The sequence below is a fragment of the Lycium ferocissimum genome, chromosome 10, assembly GCF_029784015.1.
Source record: "Lycium ferocissimum isolate CSIRO_LF1 chromosome 10, AGI_CSIRO_Lferr_CH_V1, whole genome shotgun sequence".
Classification (NCBI taxonomy): Eukaryota; Viridiplantae; Streptophyta; class Magnoliopsida; order Solanales; family Solanaceae; genus Lycium; species Lycium ferocissimum.
In genome coordinates, this window is record NC_081351.1 from 45347553 (window position 1) to 45366889 (window position 19337).

Consider the following 19337-nt stretch of genomic DNA (forward strand, 5'->3'; position numbering starts at 1 on the left):
GTTGTCTACCACACAAATCCTTCAACAAAATCATGATATTACAATAATCCAAAACCTAAGGTTAGATTCGACGGCACAAAAGTTCAACTATTAGACTCACGCGAAGATGGAGAGGAAGAGAGAACGATGAGGTTAGAGAGAGAAAGTAGACGTTAGAGAGAGAGAGAGGAGGGTGGCGAGCTTGTTCGCCGGAGTGCTACGGCGAGAGCGAAGAAGCCTTCAAATTTTTTTATAAATAATAATAATAACAATAATAATAATAATAATAAGGTATTCTACTTTAAATATATATGTAGCTATTAATTGTATTTAACATATTACTCTTAGTTATAGGATGTAATTTATCTAAACTATAGCTACTAAATATAAATATGTACTAATGTTAGTTATGTCATGTAGTAATCCCATGAATTTTTCTAAAGGTCAAACCCATCGACAAACACCTGTGGTCGTCCACTTCTTTCACTTGAGCACCTAAAGTGACCCTTATTCCATTTAGACACTTCGGGTGGGCCATTCCTATTCCACTTAGACACTTTTGCTTGCAATCGTAGCAAAACCAACTTAATTAAGTGGCCAATTAAATTGTGCCGGCTCATTTAAATTGTGTCAACTCAATTAAATTGTGCCAACTCATTTTAATTGTAAATGCACTAATTTGTAAATTCGTGGAGTTTTGACCATTAAAAATTGGGGCTTTTTGGTTTTGTTGGATGCGCAATGAGGTGGCGCCCCTTTAGTGTTGGTTTTGCTCCGACAACGGTACAAAAGTGTCTAAGTGGAATAGGAATGACCCACTTTGAAGTGTCTAAATGGAACAAGAGTCCCAAAGTGGACGGCAGTCTGTCGATGGGTTTGGCCTTTTCTAAAAGATTAAGCTTTTGTACCTTATGAACTCCTTTGCCAAATAGCCTATCATTAGCCTTAGCCCAACACTAATTCTTATTCAGAAGCCCAAGTCCAGTACTTCCCGAGTTCCCTCTCCATTTTACACTAGCTCCGTACTATAGATCTCAATTAATCAATTTCTAAAAGGCCAATTTGCACGATTGGCCTTATTTGGGGGATGGTCTTTAATTTCTGTCTCTCAAATTGCTGGTGTTTAATTTTGGTCCTTCGTCAAATATCCCGAAGTTCCAGGTTCGAACCTTTGCTCAGTTAAAAAAAAAAATATTCACAAGGCAAAATTTCGTAGCAAAATTAGAAGGCCTAACTTTTGTAAATTCTAGCAGAGTAAAAATAAAAATTGTCTTGCAAAATTTTGCAAGGCACACTTTTGCCTTAAGACAAATTCTGTCTTACTAGGCAGAATTTTCGCGAAGCCTTACCTTGCGATTTTTTTTTTAAACAAACGGGGATTCGAAAGCAGAATCTTAGAATATTTTCGATCACTTTTTTAAGCGAAGAACGAAAATTAAAGACCAGTGCCTTTGAAGGTCAATCCGTGCTAAACAATGTTTCTAAAAGGCTGAGCTTTGTCCCTTCTGAAGTCCTTATCCAAATAGTCTATCATTAGCCTTCGGCCTACTTATAGTAGTGAGCCCGTGTAATTTCATCTCATGTTTTTTGTGCGGAATGTCCTTCAAAGGCACTGGTCTTTAATTTTTGTCCCTTAAATTGGTGTTATTTAATTTTTGGCCTTCGCTAAAAATCTCTTGATTCTTGGTTCAAACTTTCATTTAGTCAAAAATTAAAAAAAAATATTCGCAAGATAGCGTTTGGATTCGCAAGGCGAGTTTTTAGCAAACTCTCGCCTCGATCGGGCGAGTTTTAAAGCAAATTCACTTAAAACTCTTGATCGGCGCGAGTTTGATCGCAAACTCTCACGATTAGGCGAGTTTGAGACAAACTTCCGTCTTAAAGTAGAGTTTTGCCTTATACCTGAAGCAAAAGGTTTGCATTAAGGAATTATTAACTTTTTAGTTATTCACTTGAAATTTTGTAAAATTCTGCCTTAAGGCCTAACTTTTGCCCGAATAGGCCTAATTTTACTATGAAACTCTGCCTTGCGAAATTCATTTTTTTTATTGAGTCGGGATTTGAACCCAGGACCTCGGGATATTAAGCGAAGGACAAAAATTAAAGACCAACAATTTGAGGGACAAAAATTAAAGACTAGTGCCTTTGAAGGACAATCATGCAAATGACCCATAATAGTGATTAATATTTTATTATTTTTGTGCGGATTGCCATTCAAATGCACTGGTCTTTAATTTTTGCCCCTCAAATTGGTGGTTTTTAATTTTTGTCCTTAACTTAATATCATGAGGTTTGGGGTTCGAATCCCGGCTCAGTAAAAAGAAATGACAATTTCGCAAGGCAGCATTTTGTAGCAAAGTTAGGCCTTAAGATAGAGTTTTATAAAATTTCAACTGAGTAATTAATTTTTGACTGAGCGGGAGTTCGAACCTGAAACCAAAAGGTTCTAGTGAAATGCAAAAATTAAAGACCACCAATGTGAGGGACAAAAATTAAAGACCACCCCCGAATAAGGCCAATCGTGCAAATTGTCCATTTTATCTTAGGGGTAGGCTGGCCCAGTTTTGAGGGAAACCATTACAGGGTGGTTTGGAAAGTAATCGATGAGCTAAAGCTAAAAGTTATAAGTTGGAATATTCAACTTTTAGCTTATTTTTATATTTTTTACCTAAAAATGAATGTCTAAAAACACTTTTATCTTTCTAAAAAAACCACAAAAATAGAACAGAGCTTACAAAGCAAAAAAAAAAAAAAAAAAAAAAAACTTAATATATGCTAATCTAAACAGCCTCTTAGGGAGTACAAAAAGTGTCTATTTTCTTGCATACATTGAATAGTACTCCCTCCGGATCAAAAAAGTATCCACTTGGCTTTTTTTATTGGGTAAAAAAGAGTGTCCATTTATCAAATTACGAAAGAATTAACCTTATTTTTTCAGATTTGCTTCTATTAAGTGTTATGTGATTAAATTTTAATACCTATTTAATTAAAAATAATTTAGTTAAATTAACTATTTTTTAATGAGTTAGTAATCTCTTAAGAATGTTGAAATGACTGTGAACACTTTTTCTTTTTGATATTGAGGGAGATATATCTGTTACCTCGCATATATTAAGGACCAAATTAGTCAACTCCTATACATTAGGGACCATTTTGATCATTTCCTCTCTTTTTTCACATTCACAACCCCGTCTCCTTCTTGAAAAGATTCAGCGATCCTTTGCATACTACTTTCAACTAGTTCAACTTTGAGGTACAGTAAAGTAAGGAGAGACAAGGCTTGCCTTCATTAGATTGGTATAAATCTAAGGCTTTAATTTCACAGTAACCATGCCTTGCTTTTCATTGTGTAGTTTCCTGTTTCTAATAGCTGAAATTTGATGGAATTTACAATTCAATGTTTTACAGGAGTTAGATATGTCCAGGTTTCGTTCATTATTGCAAGCATCATTGAATGCTACCAAAAGAGGTATTTCACATCATAACCAACCTGATTGTTCTTGAACTTTGTCATCAATATCCCTATGTTGCTTCCTTTCTATTATAGCAAATGTTTTTCATTTCTATTTGCTGTTACCAAATGCTCCTAGGATTTGATGTTCGACCCATTTCTTTATCCTCTTAGCTGACATGAGAGATATTCCCACGTCTTAATTTATATGATGGTGTTTGACTGGACTGGGAGTTTAAGAAAGAAAGGAAGATTCTTGAAACCTGTGGTCTAAAATAAATACTCCCTCCGTCCCAAGTTATGTGATATAGTTTGACTAGGCACGTAGTCTAAGAAAAAAAAGACTTTTGAAACTTGTGGTGCAAGGCATAGATATTTGTGTAGCTGTAAATCATTTCATTAAGGGTTAGAGGGGAATTTTAAAGTTAAATTATTTCTAATTATAGAAATGTATCGTTCTTTTTTGGGACAAACTAAAAAGGAAAGTGTACGATATAAATTGGAACATAGGGGAGTAATAGATATTTGTGTGGATAAAATGGGCATTTTAAAGCTAAACTGTTACTAAGTATAGAAAGGTGTCATTCTTTTTTGAACTGACTAAAAAGGAAGGAGTGTCTCTTAAATTGGGACGGGGGGAGTAATATATATTCATCCCAGCTTGTGATGCAAGAATACAGAATCGCAGTTGAAAAACTCACAGAAAAAGACCAAAAGCAATGAGATTTCGGAATGACTAAGCTATGAACTGACTATTGAGCTAAGGAAATCTAAATTGGCAGCCAAAGAATGAGTTTTATTGATGTGAAATGGTATTTATACAACAGAACAGAGCAACTAAGAATAAAGATTGACATCTACACTTAGTTACAAATGAAATCCCAACCAACTCCTAACCACTTCTCCGTCCAAATTCACCGAACTGCCACTAACAAACCTTTTATGTGCTGCACTTGAGATACATCTTTATTAATTGCATTCACCATCTTATTTTGGCCCATCAGCTTGTTTGCCTTTCAGATTCTGATTGTTCAGTTATTTTAACAAGTTTATGTTTTTTGGAAGCCGTTTTAATTTCAGCTAGTCAGAGCACTTTGAAATATATGGAATTTTTGCTTCATAAGTCTTTTCTTGGTAGTCTGACAGTTAAGATGGGTCATCCTTTCTTTTCATTTACCATTTCTCACAGATTAGTTGACATAAGTTGTTAAAATGGCTGGGTGATCCGCGAGAATTCCCGTCATCTTTAGAAACTTAGAGATCTCTCTGCTCTGGTATCCTTTCACATGTACTGATGTACAATGGAGAGGCCTGTATGTATTAAAAGAATTGAATGAGGTTTAAAGAAACGAAATGATTGACCCAGCCCCCAGGAGTTTTTACAGCATTTATGCAACTAATGTAAATGGAAGAAGAACAAGAGCATAGAGAACCTCTTTGAGCTGCACAACTCCTTTGACGTGGTTAGCCGCAGAGATTAATCAACTTGCTTTTCATGTTCTGTTATTTTTCCTCCGTTTTTGCTTCATTAGTTCATGGTGGTTGTTGTTCTTTTGGGTTTGCAATAATCCCTATCTAGCTTCCTCAAATTGACTAGTAATTGACCAGTCTTATGCTAAGCATGTACAGTATATTCTTCATTGAATCAGCATACAAGTAAAATGGTGCTCTTTCTTTATTACTTTTGTTTCTATCAATTATAATAACTTTCAGTTGGTAATGACTTTCTTCACCTGTAGCACTCACGTGGAACATTGAAGACCTAGTTCCACCCAGTGAAAGATATATTTTCAACTTTAGTTCAAAGGATGAGCTCAAGAATTGGCATTTATACTCAGATTCAGAATATGGAGGTACACAAACATACATACTTCTCTTACATGTAATGCGAGTACTTGGTAACAGCCAAGCAAGAGTTTTTTTGGGTATATTCCAACCTGTTGCTTTAGTGGAATTAATTTTCCTGATTTAGGGTGTGTTTGGTACGGTGTTTTCCAAAATTCCCATGTCTGGTGAGGTCAAAATGTTTTCGAAACCTTTTTCTCTAGGAAAACAAGTTCCTTAAAAATGAGGGAAATGACTTCCCTATTGGAAGTAGGGAAACATACATTCCAAGTTCATTGTCTCCTCCCCACCCACCCAATGCTCCCAACCCCCACAACTTGATCATATCACCCCTGCCACCCCCGCTCCCCACCCCCACAACTTGATCATATCACCCCTGCCACCCCCGCTCCCCACCCCCACAACTTGATCATATCACCCCTGCCACCCCCGCTCCCCACCCCATCCCACCCCTATAGTGTTTTGCTAGATTACATATAAATGTTGTTGTGATAATATTTTTCGTTTACTTACAAAATAGTAGAAAATAAGGTAAAAAACTCACTTATTTTCCAAAAAAACATTTTTCAAGGAAAACATTTTCCATGGAAAATAATTTCCTTCATACCAAACACACCCTTATTCTCCTTTAGTTATAGATTTCATTGCCTTATGTTGCACAGGGTTCTTAGTGGAGGTGGACTCTCAGCTTTACTGAACAAATTGTTTTCCATTTGAGATGAATCTATTATTTGATTACTCCAATTAAAAAAAAAGATAAAAATAATGGAAAATTGCTTTATTTTCTTGAGCATCTAATTACGAAGCCTGGATTCTTTGGGTTTACTCAATGCACTTGTCTTTTCATATCAGCATCTATTATGTGAGGTGCTCGTAATTGTTATTTTTAATACCGGAATGATGTTACTTAAGGAGAATGCCCAAGAAATGGAGCAGTTACAAAGTTAATCAATGACTACAGTGTCCAAGAATCATGCTAGACATCTATAGAATGAGGAATTACTTTTCTTTTGTACAAGTGTTCGTTAAATCAAAGATTAAGTTAGTGACTAATAAATATCCTGATGATAATATCTCAGGTCTATCCTCAGCAACTTTGGAGATTAAGGATACTGGAAATGGGTCAACTAGTGTTGGTAAATTTTTTTTAGCATGCATACTGTCTTCTTTATTTCCTTTTTATTCTTCCTTTTCTGTGCTGGGTTATTTTTGTTGATCTTCGCTTTCCTTTTTAATTGTTCTTAATCACTTATAAAGTCTTAAGTGTTCTAAGGCCTCATTTGTTTTCATTAAGATTAAGACGTCTGAATCTAAATGCACATCTGAATGATTAAGATGCTGTCTCTAAGTCCGAACACCGAATGATTAAGACTTTTGTTTTTCAATATACGTGTGCATAATGTATTTATTTAAACATAATAAATATACAATTCAAATTAAAAAGTAACTAAATAGTAGAAAATAAATACAAATTTAATAAAATAAAATATTATTTGATAAAAAAAATAAAACATTTATGTTCACTCAAGGGAGTGAGTGGGCTGCGGGGGGAGGGGGGGGGGAGTGGGGAGTGGGGTAGGGGTTGGTGGTGGGGAGTGGGGGTGGGTGATGTGGGGTAGGGATTGGTGGTGGGGAGTGGGTGGTGTGGGGTGGGATTGAGTTTGGTGGTGGGGTGGAGGTTATAGGGAGTGTGGGGTTGGAGGGGAGGGTGGGTGGGTGGTGGGGTTGGAGTGGAGAGTGGGTGGGGGTGGGGTTGGGGTTGGAGCTGGTGATAAAAAAGTTCCATACAAAAATACCTCTTAATGATATTAAGACCTTATTCAAGATCTTAATGATTAAGACCTATTCAGACCTAATAAGTGCTAAGATCTTAATGCAAACAAATGCACTTAATGGCTTAAGGTCTGAACCATTTAGATTCAGACCTCCAATAAGTGCAAACAAATGAGGCCTAATTCTCCAACCTCAACTGCTAATGGTTAGTTCTCACTTTTATCTTGGATTATTGACTGCATGTGCTAGATAGATGCCCTCTAGAAACCATATAGTTCTTTGCTGTAGAACTTTTGTTTTCCCCTGAAAACATACGAGCAATTATTTTTACCGTCCAAATAACTTTGTTAACTCATAACCTTGAAAAAGAGTTAGTGTCTCCTATGAAAAGAACCTTCAAGATAGAGATGTCAAAGGCTAAAATCGGAAAATATGGAGCTTTTGGCCAAAAACATCCCTAAAGTATAACCATAACCTAAATTACATTCTTGAAGTATCCCTGTGAGCAAAAAACATTCTTAAAGTTTCATAGTGAGAGACTTCGTCCTTCCATTTTTCTTTCTTGATAACCGGTCGGACCAGGTCATGCACACATCGACTAATTCCATGGGTACCTGCTATTTCCCATCAGCACATGCACTGAATAGCTATGTCCACCAAGTTCACCCTTCCATTATTCACCACTACAACCCCTTCACCCAAAACATAGTTGTCTCATTTGCCAAAGCATTGCTTGCTTCGCTATTTCCAATCGCTGAAAAAAAACTATGGCGCATAGTGAACAAGAAAAAGATGAATTGGTTGGTATCATATACAATAAACTCTAGAACAATTTGAATGATCAATATCTTGAGACCTCATCTTACCACTATCTTACAATTCAGTAGTGATAAGTCACTTGAAAGCACGATTATGTGGTTCTAACGGTTTTATAAGTACAGACTTCAAACATCCCTGTGTGTGCCATAATTTTTTGTTTTTAGTTCAAGATTGGGCAAGGAAGTTGTCTCTATGTGTCCCATAGATCACCAATTCGAGCTGTGTTTTCTTAAAAACATTCTTAGAGTTTCAAAGTGAGAGATTTCATCCTTCCATTTTTTCTATCTTGATAACTGGTCGAACCAGCTTGTGCACACATCGACTAATTCCACGGGGTATCTGCTATCTCCCATCAGCATAGATACCGGATAACTATGTCCACCAAGTTCATCCTTCCATAATTCACCACTACAAAACTGTCAACCCCCCACCCCAACAGTACCACGCGGAAGACACATAAAACATAGATGTCTCATTTGCCAAAGCATCGCTTGCTTTGGTATTCCAGATTGTTGACTAAAAAACTAAGCGTGCTTTGGTATTCCCGATTGTTGACTAAAAAACTATGGCGCACTGTGAACAAGAACCTAAGAGGTCTGCTCTTCTTACTGAAGAAAATACTGTTGTTTATATGACATGAAGCTGTGTTTAGTGTTATTTCTCGTTTCTGTAGCTTGTTTCTGGAGTTTCTGATTCTTGTTTTTGTGGTTCCTGGAGTTTCTGTATTTCCGGAGTTCATTTCTGGTTTCTGAATTTTCTGCAATTCTGGTTCTGTTGCACTTTCTGCATTTCTGGACTATCAGTTAAATTTTTTAGGATGGGATGGGGTGGAAGCTTGTTACAAAATCTCTGAAATTTGTTGGTGTTTATGGTTTAACTATGAATTTTTTTTTTGTGAATATGTTCTAACTTTTGTTTTGGTGACTAATAATGGTGAAAACTGGAAAGGATGAAAAAGATTTCTGGTTTTGCTACAACTGTACTGCATGTTCTAATTGTTCACATTGCTGGTGATGAAAAAGATGAATTAGTTCCAATAAATTCTAGAACAATTTGAAAGATCAATCTCTTGAGACCTCATCTTTACCATCTCTATCTTAAAATTCAGTAGTGATAAGTCAATTGAAAGCATGATTATGTGGTTCTAATGGTTTTACAAGTACAGACTTCAAACATCCCCGTGTGTGCCGTAATTTTTTGTTTTTAGTTCAAGATTGGGCAAGGGAGTTGTCTCTATGTGTCCTATAGATCACCAATTCGAGCTGTGGAATCAAGCACTGACACTTGCATTAGGGTAGGCTGCCTACATGACAAGATCTCTTTGGGTGCGGCCCTTCCACAGACTCTGCATCAACCGAGGATGCTTCACGCACCGGGCTTCCCTTTTTAATTGGGCAAGGGAATTGTAAAGCAGGGTGTTTTGGCAAATATAACATGTCTTGCGCATTATTTTATGGGATTCCATTAGTTTGTAACCATGGATAATAGAAGGATGAACCTGCTCATTTCGGAAAACCTTAAGGATGTTTTTGTTTGCAGGAATATTTTGAGGATGGGTATACTTTAGGTATGTATTTGGCCAAAAACTTGTAAAAAAGCGCCAAAATCTGCTGGCACTTTTAGCACAAAGCACAATTAGAAGATTTTAGCAAAGAAAGACACTAATAAACAAAATTATAACAATATACGTAATGCTAGAAAAATAACTAAAACAGAAAAATTAATAATTTGGACGAAGAATTGAAAAACTATAATCAAGCGATATAGATGAAGTAAAAATCATATCAACCAAAAAGCATTTTAAATTCCTGATGTAGATGGAAAGATGCAGTTTCAAGTTTTCAGTGATTAATTTTTTCCGTACTAACATTTTGTTAAATTAATACATTAAATTGACAACTATATTTGTTGTAGATATATTGCTTTGAGAAAAGCCCATGACGCTCATTTCGATGTGCTGAGGCTCTACTAAAGGGCCACCTGAAAGGTGAAGCATCCAGCTGACTTCGAGGCTTAGACGAGCATTTAGGCTTTCAAAGTACTGCTGTGAGGTAGTGAGTGTAGTGAGTTCTCACTTGGTTGGAAAGGAAAATCAAACGGTTAATTATGTTGGCTATGGTGGTATTTGTCAGAGCGAAAAGCTGCTAGCTTTATGCAATAGTGCTCTCAACCCATCAAAGTTTATAGTTTTATGCAATAGTGCTCTCAAACCATCAATAAAGAACTTTGTATGATTTCCATACCACAATAAATTGAGTCCGTCAAAAAAATCTTTGTTTTTTATTTTGTTTGTTTTTGGTTCCCTTTGGTCTAACAAGGGAAGGTAAGATATTCTAAAATCATACCTAGGTAAACAAACACGTGATTTAACTGTCTGAAGATTCCCACCGCTGGAATGATTCCTTGGTTGACAAATGCTATTGTTGGTTAGATTTAATAATGAAAAGATTAGCATAGATTTATTTAGCCACGAGCATCTAACCTATTTTATATATGGAGGTGATGTTTAGCCAAAATATCGACGCAAGTATTTGAGCTTTTCTTCTTATCCTTAAGAAAAAGAAAAGAAAAAAAGTATTATAGCTTTTACAATCTCAAATTCCTTGCAGGTAAGAAACTATAGATACACTGCTTGCAAGCTATTTGAAGTTTGTCGTAGTAAGCTAAAAGCCTTGAACCTTTATCTTAGCATAGATTTATTTAGCCACAAGCATCTGACCTTTTTTTATGTATGGAGGTGATGTTTAGCCAAAATATCGATGCAAGTATTTGAGCTTTTCTTCTTATCCTTAACAAAAAGAAAAAAAAGTATTAGAGCTTTTACAATCTCAAATTCCTCGCAGGTAAGAAACTATAGATACACTGCTTGCAAGCAGTTTGAAATTTGTCGTAGTAAGCTAAAACCTTGAGCCTTTATCTTAGACTTTATTAAAGTATTGAGACACAGTGGCTTCTCTAGATGTCTGAATTTTTCTTTTGGTTAGTTTCTGCATCAAACATATATAAGTTGATTTTGTATCGCCACTTGGTGGACTTTAAATATTAGGCTTTAATTGCTCCTATGACACTGAAAATATTTAATTTTTAGTTTGTTGGAATGATATTGTTGCATTTGGTGTTAGTGTTTATATGTGCAAATTCATCTCCTTGGAAGCAGACTGACTTAATTCTCTGACTGAATTATCTAGGGTGTGCAGAGAATTAATTGGTGAAAAATATTTAAACCATGACCTCTTCTATTTCTACCTATACCCGCAGAGCATAGCTGGTCTCAAGTCCCGGATTTGGGAACAGCATTGTAGTAGGTTGACAGGCAGCGTAAAAATAGTCAAATTCCAATGATTTGTATAGCTGACCCAACTTACTTTGTGATCAAGAAAAATTAATTGATTGATCTCTTCCATGTGGCTGCTATAAAAGTACTTAAATTGGAATAGCATTATTTGGGGCCTTCAGTGTTGTATGTGGAGAAAGCCATTGACCTCTGAGAATTCCCCTGAGCCTAAAATTCCGCTTAAGTAATCTCTTTGTTCTGTCACACCTGCCCCCTTCAATCTTTTCTATTGTGGAACTGTGAATGTATATATTAAAAGATAATTAGTGTTACTTTTCTTGAGGTTTGCATTTTGCAAATGGAATATGGACACATTTCTGGTGCTTTTTTGACAGGTGTTTTCTCTGGAAACCTCTCCTTGGATGTTATGGAAGGATCAAAATGGAATATGACTCGCAGTGGCTTTTGTGGAATGCGGTCTAAAAAGGTGAATGCTGCTTAATCATCCTAATATATGCTTTCTCTCTTTTTCTTATGTCTTTAGTTGGCTTTATCAGAAGAGTGATTCTCATATAGCAGGCACTAGTGGTGAATCTTCACAAAAAGCCTTAGCCTTAATGCCTTTTGTATAATATTCACATGTCATTTCTTACTGCCCTTAACACGATATTACTATATAGAGGAAATGGTTTGTTTTATCTGTTAGTAGCGTGGCTTCTCCTTCTAATTCTTTTTTCTTGCAGTTTGATGGTTTCATTGATTTGGATGGATATGACACAATAGCTCTTAAACTTAGAGGGGATGGAAGATGCTATATTTCTACAGTAAGTTCCCGCGTCTTGTCTTTATTTGGAGATGTTTGAGCACGTTTTTATTTGGATGCTTGCCTGCTTCAGATGTCTGTGTTTTCATTGAACTGCTGGTATTGGTATGTGAATGGACTGTGGGAATAATCTTTTCTCACTCAAAGTTAACTGCAGATATACACAGAGAATTGGGTCAATCATCCAGGACAAGATGAAGATAATTCATGGCAAGCATTCGTTTTTGTGCCAAAAGAAAACTGGTATATCGCAAAAGTAAGTTCTTCACTTCTTTCATCCTTCATGTGATATGGAAGCTATATCGCATTGCTGAAGGTTCAAATAAAATACTTGTTCAATTTGCGGGAAAGAGAATGATAAGTAGATTGATTTTATTGGCTGTGTAGATCCCACTTACTCGTTATGCACCTACGTGGAGAGGGAACATAATAAATGCAAAGATGGAGATGAATCCAGCTCGAATCGTTGGTATGTCTCTATCTGTCAACGCAGAAGGTGGAGTTCCAGGTGCAAAGTCCGGGCCTGGTGATTTCGGAGTTGAAGTCGATTGGATCAAAGCCTTGCGGATGATGCAGTAAGCAAACTGGAACAACTTAAAGAACGATCAAGAAAAGACCAGGACGTTTGTGGCATCCATGCTTATCAGTTGGGCAAGTTTGTGGAAATGCTACCTTCGGACTTAGTATTTTTGAAGTCATCAATCGGAGATGTCGAAGATACAGGTTCTTCTTCTATGTACCTCGGAGGAAAAGAGAAAGAATTGAGCTGAGGAAAGGAGTGAAAGTTTACTATTCACTTTGCTTAAATGCAGTGACACTGGAGTCTACACCACCAAAGTCAAATTATCAGATTTTTCTCTTGAAATAAATGGGGCTCTTCAGATTAATTATATCCTCGTCTTTTACAAGGTCTGACAATCAAATATTTCAATCATGTGCTTATAATCAGCATTACCAATCTAAGTTTTAATGTCAAATTTTTACAATGTTACTATCACTGTAAATTCCTAGTGGCATAGCAATGACATCCACATTACAAAGTCATGTATGCAAAAACTTCAGCCTAAGGAAACAACTTATCTTAAGATGGACACCAAATATTACGATTTCGTAGCTAACTGGGCATGTCAGATAGATACATTGCTCAAATATGGATGCAGGTGATTATCATCATTTATGATCAATCAAACATGAAGTTTCTGGCTACCGGATGTGTTTGGCAAAGTACTTATTATCAATTAGAAGCTATCAAGTGCATGGAAAAAGCCCCCAATGTGAGCAAATCATGATTTAATCTTGCAAAATAGATCCAACCACTTGATTTAAAGGAAATATCAGCGTGAAAGAAAAAGAAAAAAAAAGAAGCATAATATCTCAATATGTCTTCTCTGCTCGATAATCTCCGACTCTTTGAGTTTTGATGTCTCGACTAAATCAAACATTCTGAAGGATTATCTACTATTTAAGCAATTTGAAATCCCGAAAAAGCATATTATACTAAAAATGGGAACACCCTAAGTAGTAGATAAAGATTTTTCCCTTTCCTCCAACTTAATTGAATGTATAGTTATTTTTGTTTATCATCATCATTAGAAGATAGAGAAAATCAAAAGCCTTGGTACTGATCAGATGAAAGGGCATGACATTTGTACTCATTTCAATTAACACATTTTTTGTTATTTTTTTAGAATGTGTATTTACATTTTTGTATAAAAATTATTCTTGAAGTCTTTTTTTACTATTTTAGCCGATAGCAGAAGCTCTAAAATAATTTACTCTCTCTACCCTACCTAATTATATTAGCTCTAGGATGAATTCAAAATGGCAGGTAATTCTTTTGTTTGTGGAGGAGTCATGTACGAAATCACAAAGAAGATAAACAGGTGTCTTTAACTTCATAGTTATTGAATATACTAGATATAAAACCCCGTGCTGTGCACGGGCCCAACGCAAGTGAAAATGTAAATCGATGATTAAATTTTTTATGAATTTTCGATGATACTGTAAGATAATCTTTATTTTGTATTATAAATTGCACTTTAAAGAAGTTATTATTTTGAAGAAATTTTGGATTTTATTTTGTAAATGCTACATAAATGTGTACAAGTTTTTATGCATAACACCGAATTTAATTTGTCTTTAAATAAATCTACATGTAAAATAGCAAATTGAGAGTAATTAATTTGATGTGATATGTCATCTTTACAGTTTAGCATATAAGTTATATAATTAATCAAACTTAAAATACATAAGTAAACTCTATACAGAAATGTTATGCGCGCTGTGCTATACCAAAAGTATGTTTGGCAATTTTGCTCTCAGAAGAAAATATGCAAGGGAAAAAAGAGCCACAGAATTACTTTTCTTATTATGTCAAAGGCAAAAGACATAAATTGATAGAGATAAAAAATGACTGAGAAAACAGATTGAAATGAATTTTCTGTGTGTCTTTTTCATATGCACAGTACATGTTTATATAGCAATGAAAAGAAATAATTGAAAGCACTAACTATACACCTGTCCCTATACTATTGGTCTTTGCCATAACAAACTATATTTACACTTAATAAATAAAATGTGGTTGAATAACTACTAATATTTACATACGCATTGTTCCAGAGAATTCTTTAAAAGACCTCGTGACACAAACACTACTAATTTTTATTTAATTGAGATTTAACGTTGTCTTTTTAGGAAATCAAATGTCTTCAACTATGTACTTTATTCCCTTTCCTTTTCTCTGCAAAAGTTTCCTTTGTCTTCTCCGATACATTGGAGATGTAATTAATTCCAACACCCCCCCTCAAATTGGAGGGGAAGGAACGGACACCCAATTTGCTCAACAAAAAACGATGAGAAGATGCTGGAAGAGGTTTAGTAAAGAGATCGGCTGGTTGTGAAGAGGAAGGAAGAAAAGAGAGGGAAATAAGGCCATCTAAGTACTGTTGACGGACGAAGTGACAATCCAAGTCAACATGCTTCGTCCGTTCATGAAAGACGGGATTTTTAGCAATGTGAATCGCCACCTGACTGTCGGAAAATAGTGGAATAGGAAGGGAAATGGGTAGATCTAGATCGGAAAAGAGACGAACGAGCCAAGTAAGCTCTGCGACAACACGTCTCATGGAGCGGTATTCGGCCTCGGCGGAGGAAAGGGAGAGAGAGGCTTGTTTTTTAGATTTCCAAGAAATAGGACTGCCGCCAAGGGTTATATAGAAACCACTGATGGATCGTCGGGAATCCGGGCAAGTGGCCCAGTCGGAGTCACAAAAAGCAAGTAAAGAAAGAGAAGGAGAGGAATTAAGGAAAATGCCAAGACCGGGATCGTTGAGAAGGTAACGGAGTACATGATGTGCTGCTGCAAGGTATGCTTTGTGGGGTGATTGCATATATTGGCTTAAGTGTTGAACGGAGAAAGAGATGTCGGGGCGTGTGTGGGTAAGAAAGTTTAGTTGACCGATGAGCCTCCGGTAAGCAGTAGCATCGGAGAGAGGATCACCCATGTTAGCCTGGAGTTTGTGATAAGGATCTAGAGGTGAAGAAAGGGTTTCAAACCAAGTGAATCATACTCAGAAAAGAGCTCAAGAAGAAACTTGCGTTGATTTAGAATCAATCCCTGAGGCTCACGGATAATCTCAATTCCCAAAAAATAATGTAAGTCCCCAAGGTCCTTGATTTTGAATTCTGAGTCTAAAAATGATTTCAAGGCATCCAATTCCTCTTTGTTGTTCCCTGTAAGAAGTATGTCGTCGACATAAACGGCTAAAATGGAAATAGAAGAATCATGAGTCTTGTAAAATAATGAATAATCATTCAACGAATAAGTAAAACCCTTTGAACTTTAAAGCAGCCGTTAATCTCGAATACCACTGTCGCGATGCTTGCTTTAAACCGTATAATGATTTCTTAAGTCGACACACCTGAGTTGGATCAGTAACTTGTAAACCAGCAGGAAACTGCATATAAACTTCTTCTTCTAACTCTCTATGTAAAAACGCATTGTTTACGTCTAATTGATATAAACCCCAACCTTTCTTTATTACCAATGCTAAAACACATCTGATAGTGGTTATTTTAACAACAGGGCTAAAAGTCTCTGTAAAATCAATACCCTCTATCTGTATATCTCCCCTAACAACTAAACGAGCCTTGAGTCTCTCCACATTGCCATTGGAGTTTAATTTCACCTTGTAGACCCATTTTGTAGGCAATGCTTTCTTGCCAGGAGGCAAAGTGACCACTTCCCAAGTATCATTAGTGATTAAAGCTTCTAACTCTTTAGTCATAGCATCCTTCCATCCTGGATATAAAATTGCTTGGGAAAAGGTTGTGGGTTCTTGAATGTGTGATAAAGAATTTATGTAACATTGGTTAGGATTAGATAGGGCAGCAAAAGCAATAGGAGATTTTTCAGGTGGAATAAAACAGAAATCTGATACATTAGAGAGTTGGATACTGTTGCAAACATAATCTTCCAAGTATGCAGGAGTGTGAACTGACCTAATGTATCTTCTGAAAGCATTGGGAATAGTGGTAATAGCAGGGTTATCAGGTTCTAAAACATCAGTGGGAAGAGTAGAGATAGGAGAAGATGAACAACTAGGAGAAGATGAACAACTAGGAGAAACTGAGGGAGAAGTAGTTGTAGAAGGATGACTAGCAGAAGGTAGGACATTGACATTTTCTTGAGCAGGAACACTGATAGGAGTATCATTTGCATAATCTATAGGAGGAATATGAGGAACCAAAGGAAACAGAGGCACAGTAGGAGTAGCGGAAGCAAATGGAAAAACATTTTCATAAAAGATAACATTTACGAAACAAGAAACTTGTTGGTTTTGAGACTAAACAACTTATATCCTTTTTTTCCAAATGGGTACCCAAGAAAAACACATGGCTCAGCTCTAGGGTCCAATTTTGATCTACCTTGTGACAGTGTAGAGGTGAAAGCAAAACATCCAAAACTCCTTAAATGAGAATATGAGGGACTGGTCCCATATAACTTTTCATAAGGTGTTTTAAAAGATAACAATTTTGTAGGAGATCTATTAATGATGTAGGTTGCAGTCATGAGTGCATCGCCCCAAAACTTATGTGGAAGGTTAGATTGAAAAAGTAGGGCCCTACAAATTTCCAAAATGTGTTTATGCTTTCTTTCAACAACACCATTTTGTTGTGGTGTTGCCACATAAGATGTTTGGTGTAAAATGCCTTGAGAAGACAAGAAACTGGAATTTTCTGAACTTGACCCTAACTCCCAAGCATTATCAGATCTGATAACCTTAACCTTTTTGTTGAATTGTCTTTGTGTCATGGCTAAGAAACTTTTGAGAATTGGGAAAGCATTGCTTTTAGTGGCCAATAAGGTAGTCCAGGTTCCCCTAGTAAAATCATCAACTATAGTAAGAAAATATTTATAACCATCATAGGTAGGAGTTTGATAAGGTCCCCATGTATCAATATGTATTAGATCAAAAGGTAATTTAGTGGAAATATTACTATTAGGAAAAGGAAGCTTGTGTTGTTTTGCTAATGGACAAACAGGACATGGAACAGAAAATTTTGAACACACATTAAAAGGAACATTACTGATATTTTTCATATTTAAAAGGGGCATATGGCCCAACCTTACATGCCATAATTGGCCTTGAACATCAGAAATTGAACTACAAGATAGAGTGGATGATACATCCTTCTTTGAATAAAAATTAGAACTAGAAAGACTAGAAATAAGACTGCTAGAAGCTGGAACAGCTGGAATTCTATCTTTGAGGACATAGAGGCCATTTTGTTCTTCACCAAGCTGCATTATTGGGCTCTTCATTGAAGGGCCCTGCATAAAACAATGAGAAGTGGTGAATAATAAAAACTTGGAAAACTGTTTGCACAGCTTATGGACAGATAGAAGATTAAAATGAAAACTAGGGACAAATAGAACATTGTGTATGATAAAATTAGAGAAAAGCTTGATGGATCCTGAGGAAGAAACCTTAACCTTTTGAGAATTGGGTAAACTAACAGTAATGGACTTAGGCAGAGGCATAAGATTAAAGAAAAATTCTTTGTTATAGCTCATGTGTTCTGTTGCACCCGAGTCTATGATCCAACTATGTTTTGTGAATAATCTATGATTGACCTTGGAATACATTTTGGAATTTAAGGAAAATGGACTAGGAGTGAATTTTATACCAGTGCAATTGGCAGATGCAGTGACTTCAGAGGTAGAATCCTGATCACCTTTGTTCATATGTTGCAGCATCTGCATAACCTGAGCAAGTTGTTCAGTAGATAAGAGTTTTCCCTGAACTCCTTCATCTGTGTTGTTAGCAAAAATTTCCCCAGAATAATCATTTGATGAGACAACATTTCCTTGTACATTATTCTGAAAATTCCTTTGCTTAGTAAACTTGAAATTAGGGGGAAAACCATGTAGTTTATAGCACTTATCAATCAGATGTCCTGTTTTCTTGCAATATTTACAAACCATCCCAGATTTCTTATTCTCATAAGTTTGCCTTTGTGTCCTAAAATCAGTAGTAAAAGTCTTGTTTCCATTATTTGCATTTGCAGCAACAAAAGAGGATGATTCCCCTGGGAATCTAGGTGTGTTTTGGACCTCTCTTTGTTTTTCCTCTTGAATTAGTAGTGCATAGGCATTTGATACAGTGGGCAGAGGTGAAATCATGAGAATATTTCCTCTTGCACCACAATAAGTATCATTCAAACCCATCAAAAACTTAAGCAATCTTTCATCTTGTTTGAACTTGACGTTTTTTTCTTTTGCTCCATAGGAACAAACACAAAGGCATGGTGAAAAAGAGTCCAAGGTATCCAACTCATTCCAGAGTCGTGTCCAAGGTATCCAACTCATCCCAGAGTTGTTTCATCTTGGTGAAATAGGAAGCAATATCAGAAGCACCTTGGGTTAAGTCACTAAGCTCCTTTGGGAGTTGAAAGAGCCTAGCACCTGAGCTTTGGCCAAATCTGGCTTCCAGCTCTGTCCAGATATCTTTAGCAGTAGAGTAATATAGAACACTTTCTGAAATTTCTCTAGATAGAGAATTTAAAAGCCAAGAAATAACCATGTTGTTGGCCCTAGACCAAGCTCTGTGCTTATCAGTTCCTGCACTTGGTTCTGGGGATGAACCATCAACAAAGCCAGATTTATTTTTTGCTGTCAAGGCTATCCACATACCTCTCTTCCATCCACCAAAACTTCTCCCATCAAACACTACATTGGTTAGCAGTGTGCCAGGAGAGTCTGATGGTGAGATGAAGTAAGAATGAGAGGTATTGTTAAATTCATTTTGATTAGTATTGGTCACTGTAGTGGGAACTTGGGTCCCAGAAGCAACACTACTATCATCTGCCAT

The 19337-nt window shown here is 36.3% G+C and overlaps 2 protein-coding genes across 4 annotated transcripts; one reads left to right on the forward strand and one right to left on the reverse strand.

The window, feature by feature from the left end:
- Window positions 1–3136: 3136 nt before the first annotated feature.
- On the forward strand, window positions 3137–12961 carry LOC132034055 (probable complex I intermediate-associated protein 30). Of its 3 annotated transcripts, none has more exons than XR_009408931.1 (8): window positions 3137–3276; window positions 3388–3448; window positions 5170–5283; window positions 6355–6411; window positions 11537–11628; window positions 11885–11965; window positions 12112–12220; window positions 12352–12493. XR_009408931.1 is itself a non-coding variant. In XM_059424275.1 (8 exons), the coding sequence occupies exons 2-8, from the start codon at window positions 3397–3399 to the stop codon at window positions 12541–12543; spliced, it is 687 nt and encodes a 228-aa protein (XP_059280258.1). In that variant the 5' UTR covers window positions 3137–3276; window positions 3388–3396; the 3' UTR covers window positions 12544–12961. The 3 variants fall into 3 exon arrangements, 2 of the variants coding, with proteins under 2 accessions (XP_059280258.1, XP_059280259.1); XM_059424275.1 differs by having other exon boundaries at window positions 12122–12220; window positions 12352–12961; XM_059424276.1 differs by having other exon boundaries at window positions 3138–3232; window positions 12122–12220; window positions 12352–12961.
- A 5839-nt stretch (window positions 12962–18800) lies between these two features.
- On the reverse strand, window positions 18801–19337 carry LOC132034956 (uncharacterized). Its single transcript, XM_059425281.1, has one exon. The coding sequence runs from the start codon at window positions 19335–19337 to the stop codon at window positions 18801–18803; it is 537 nt and encodes a 178-aa protein (XP_059281264.1).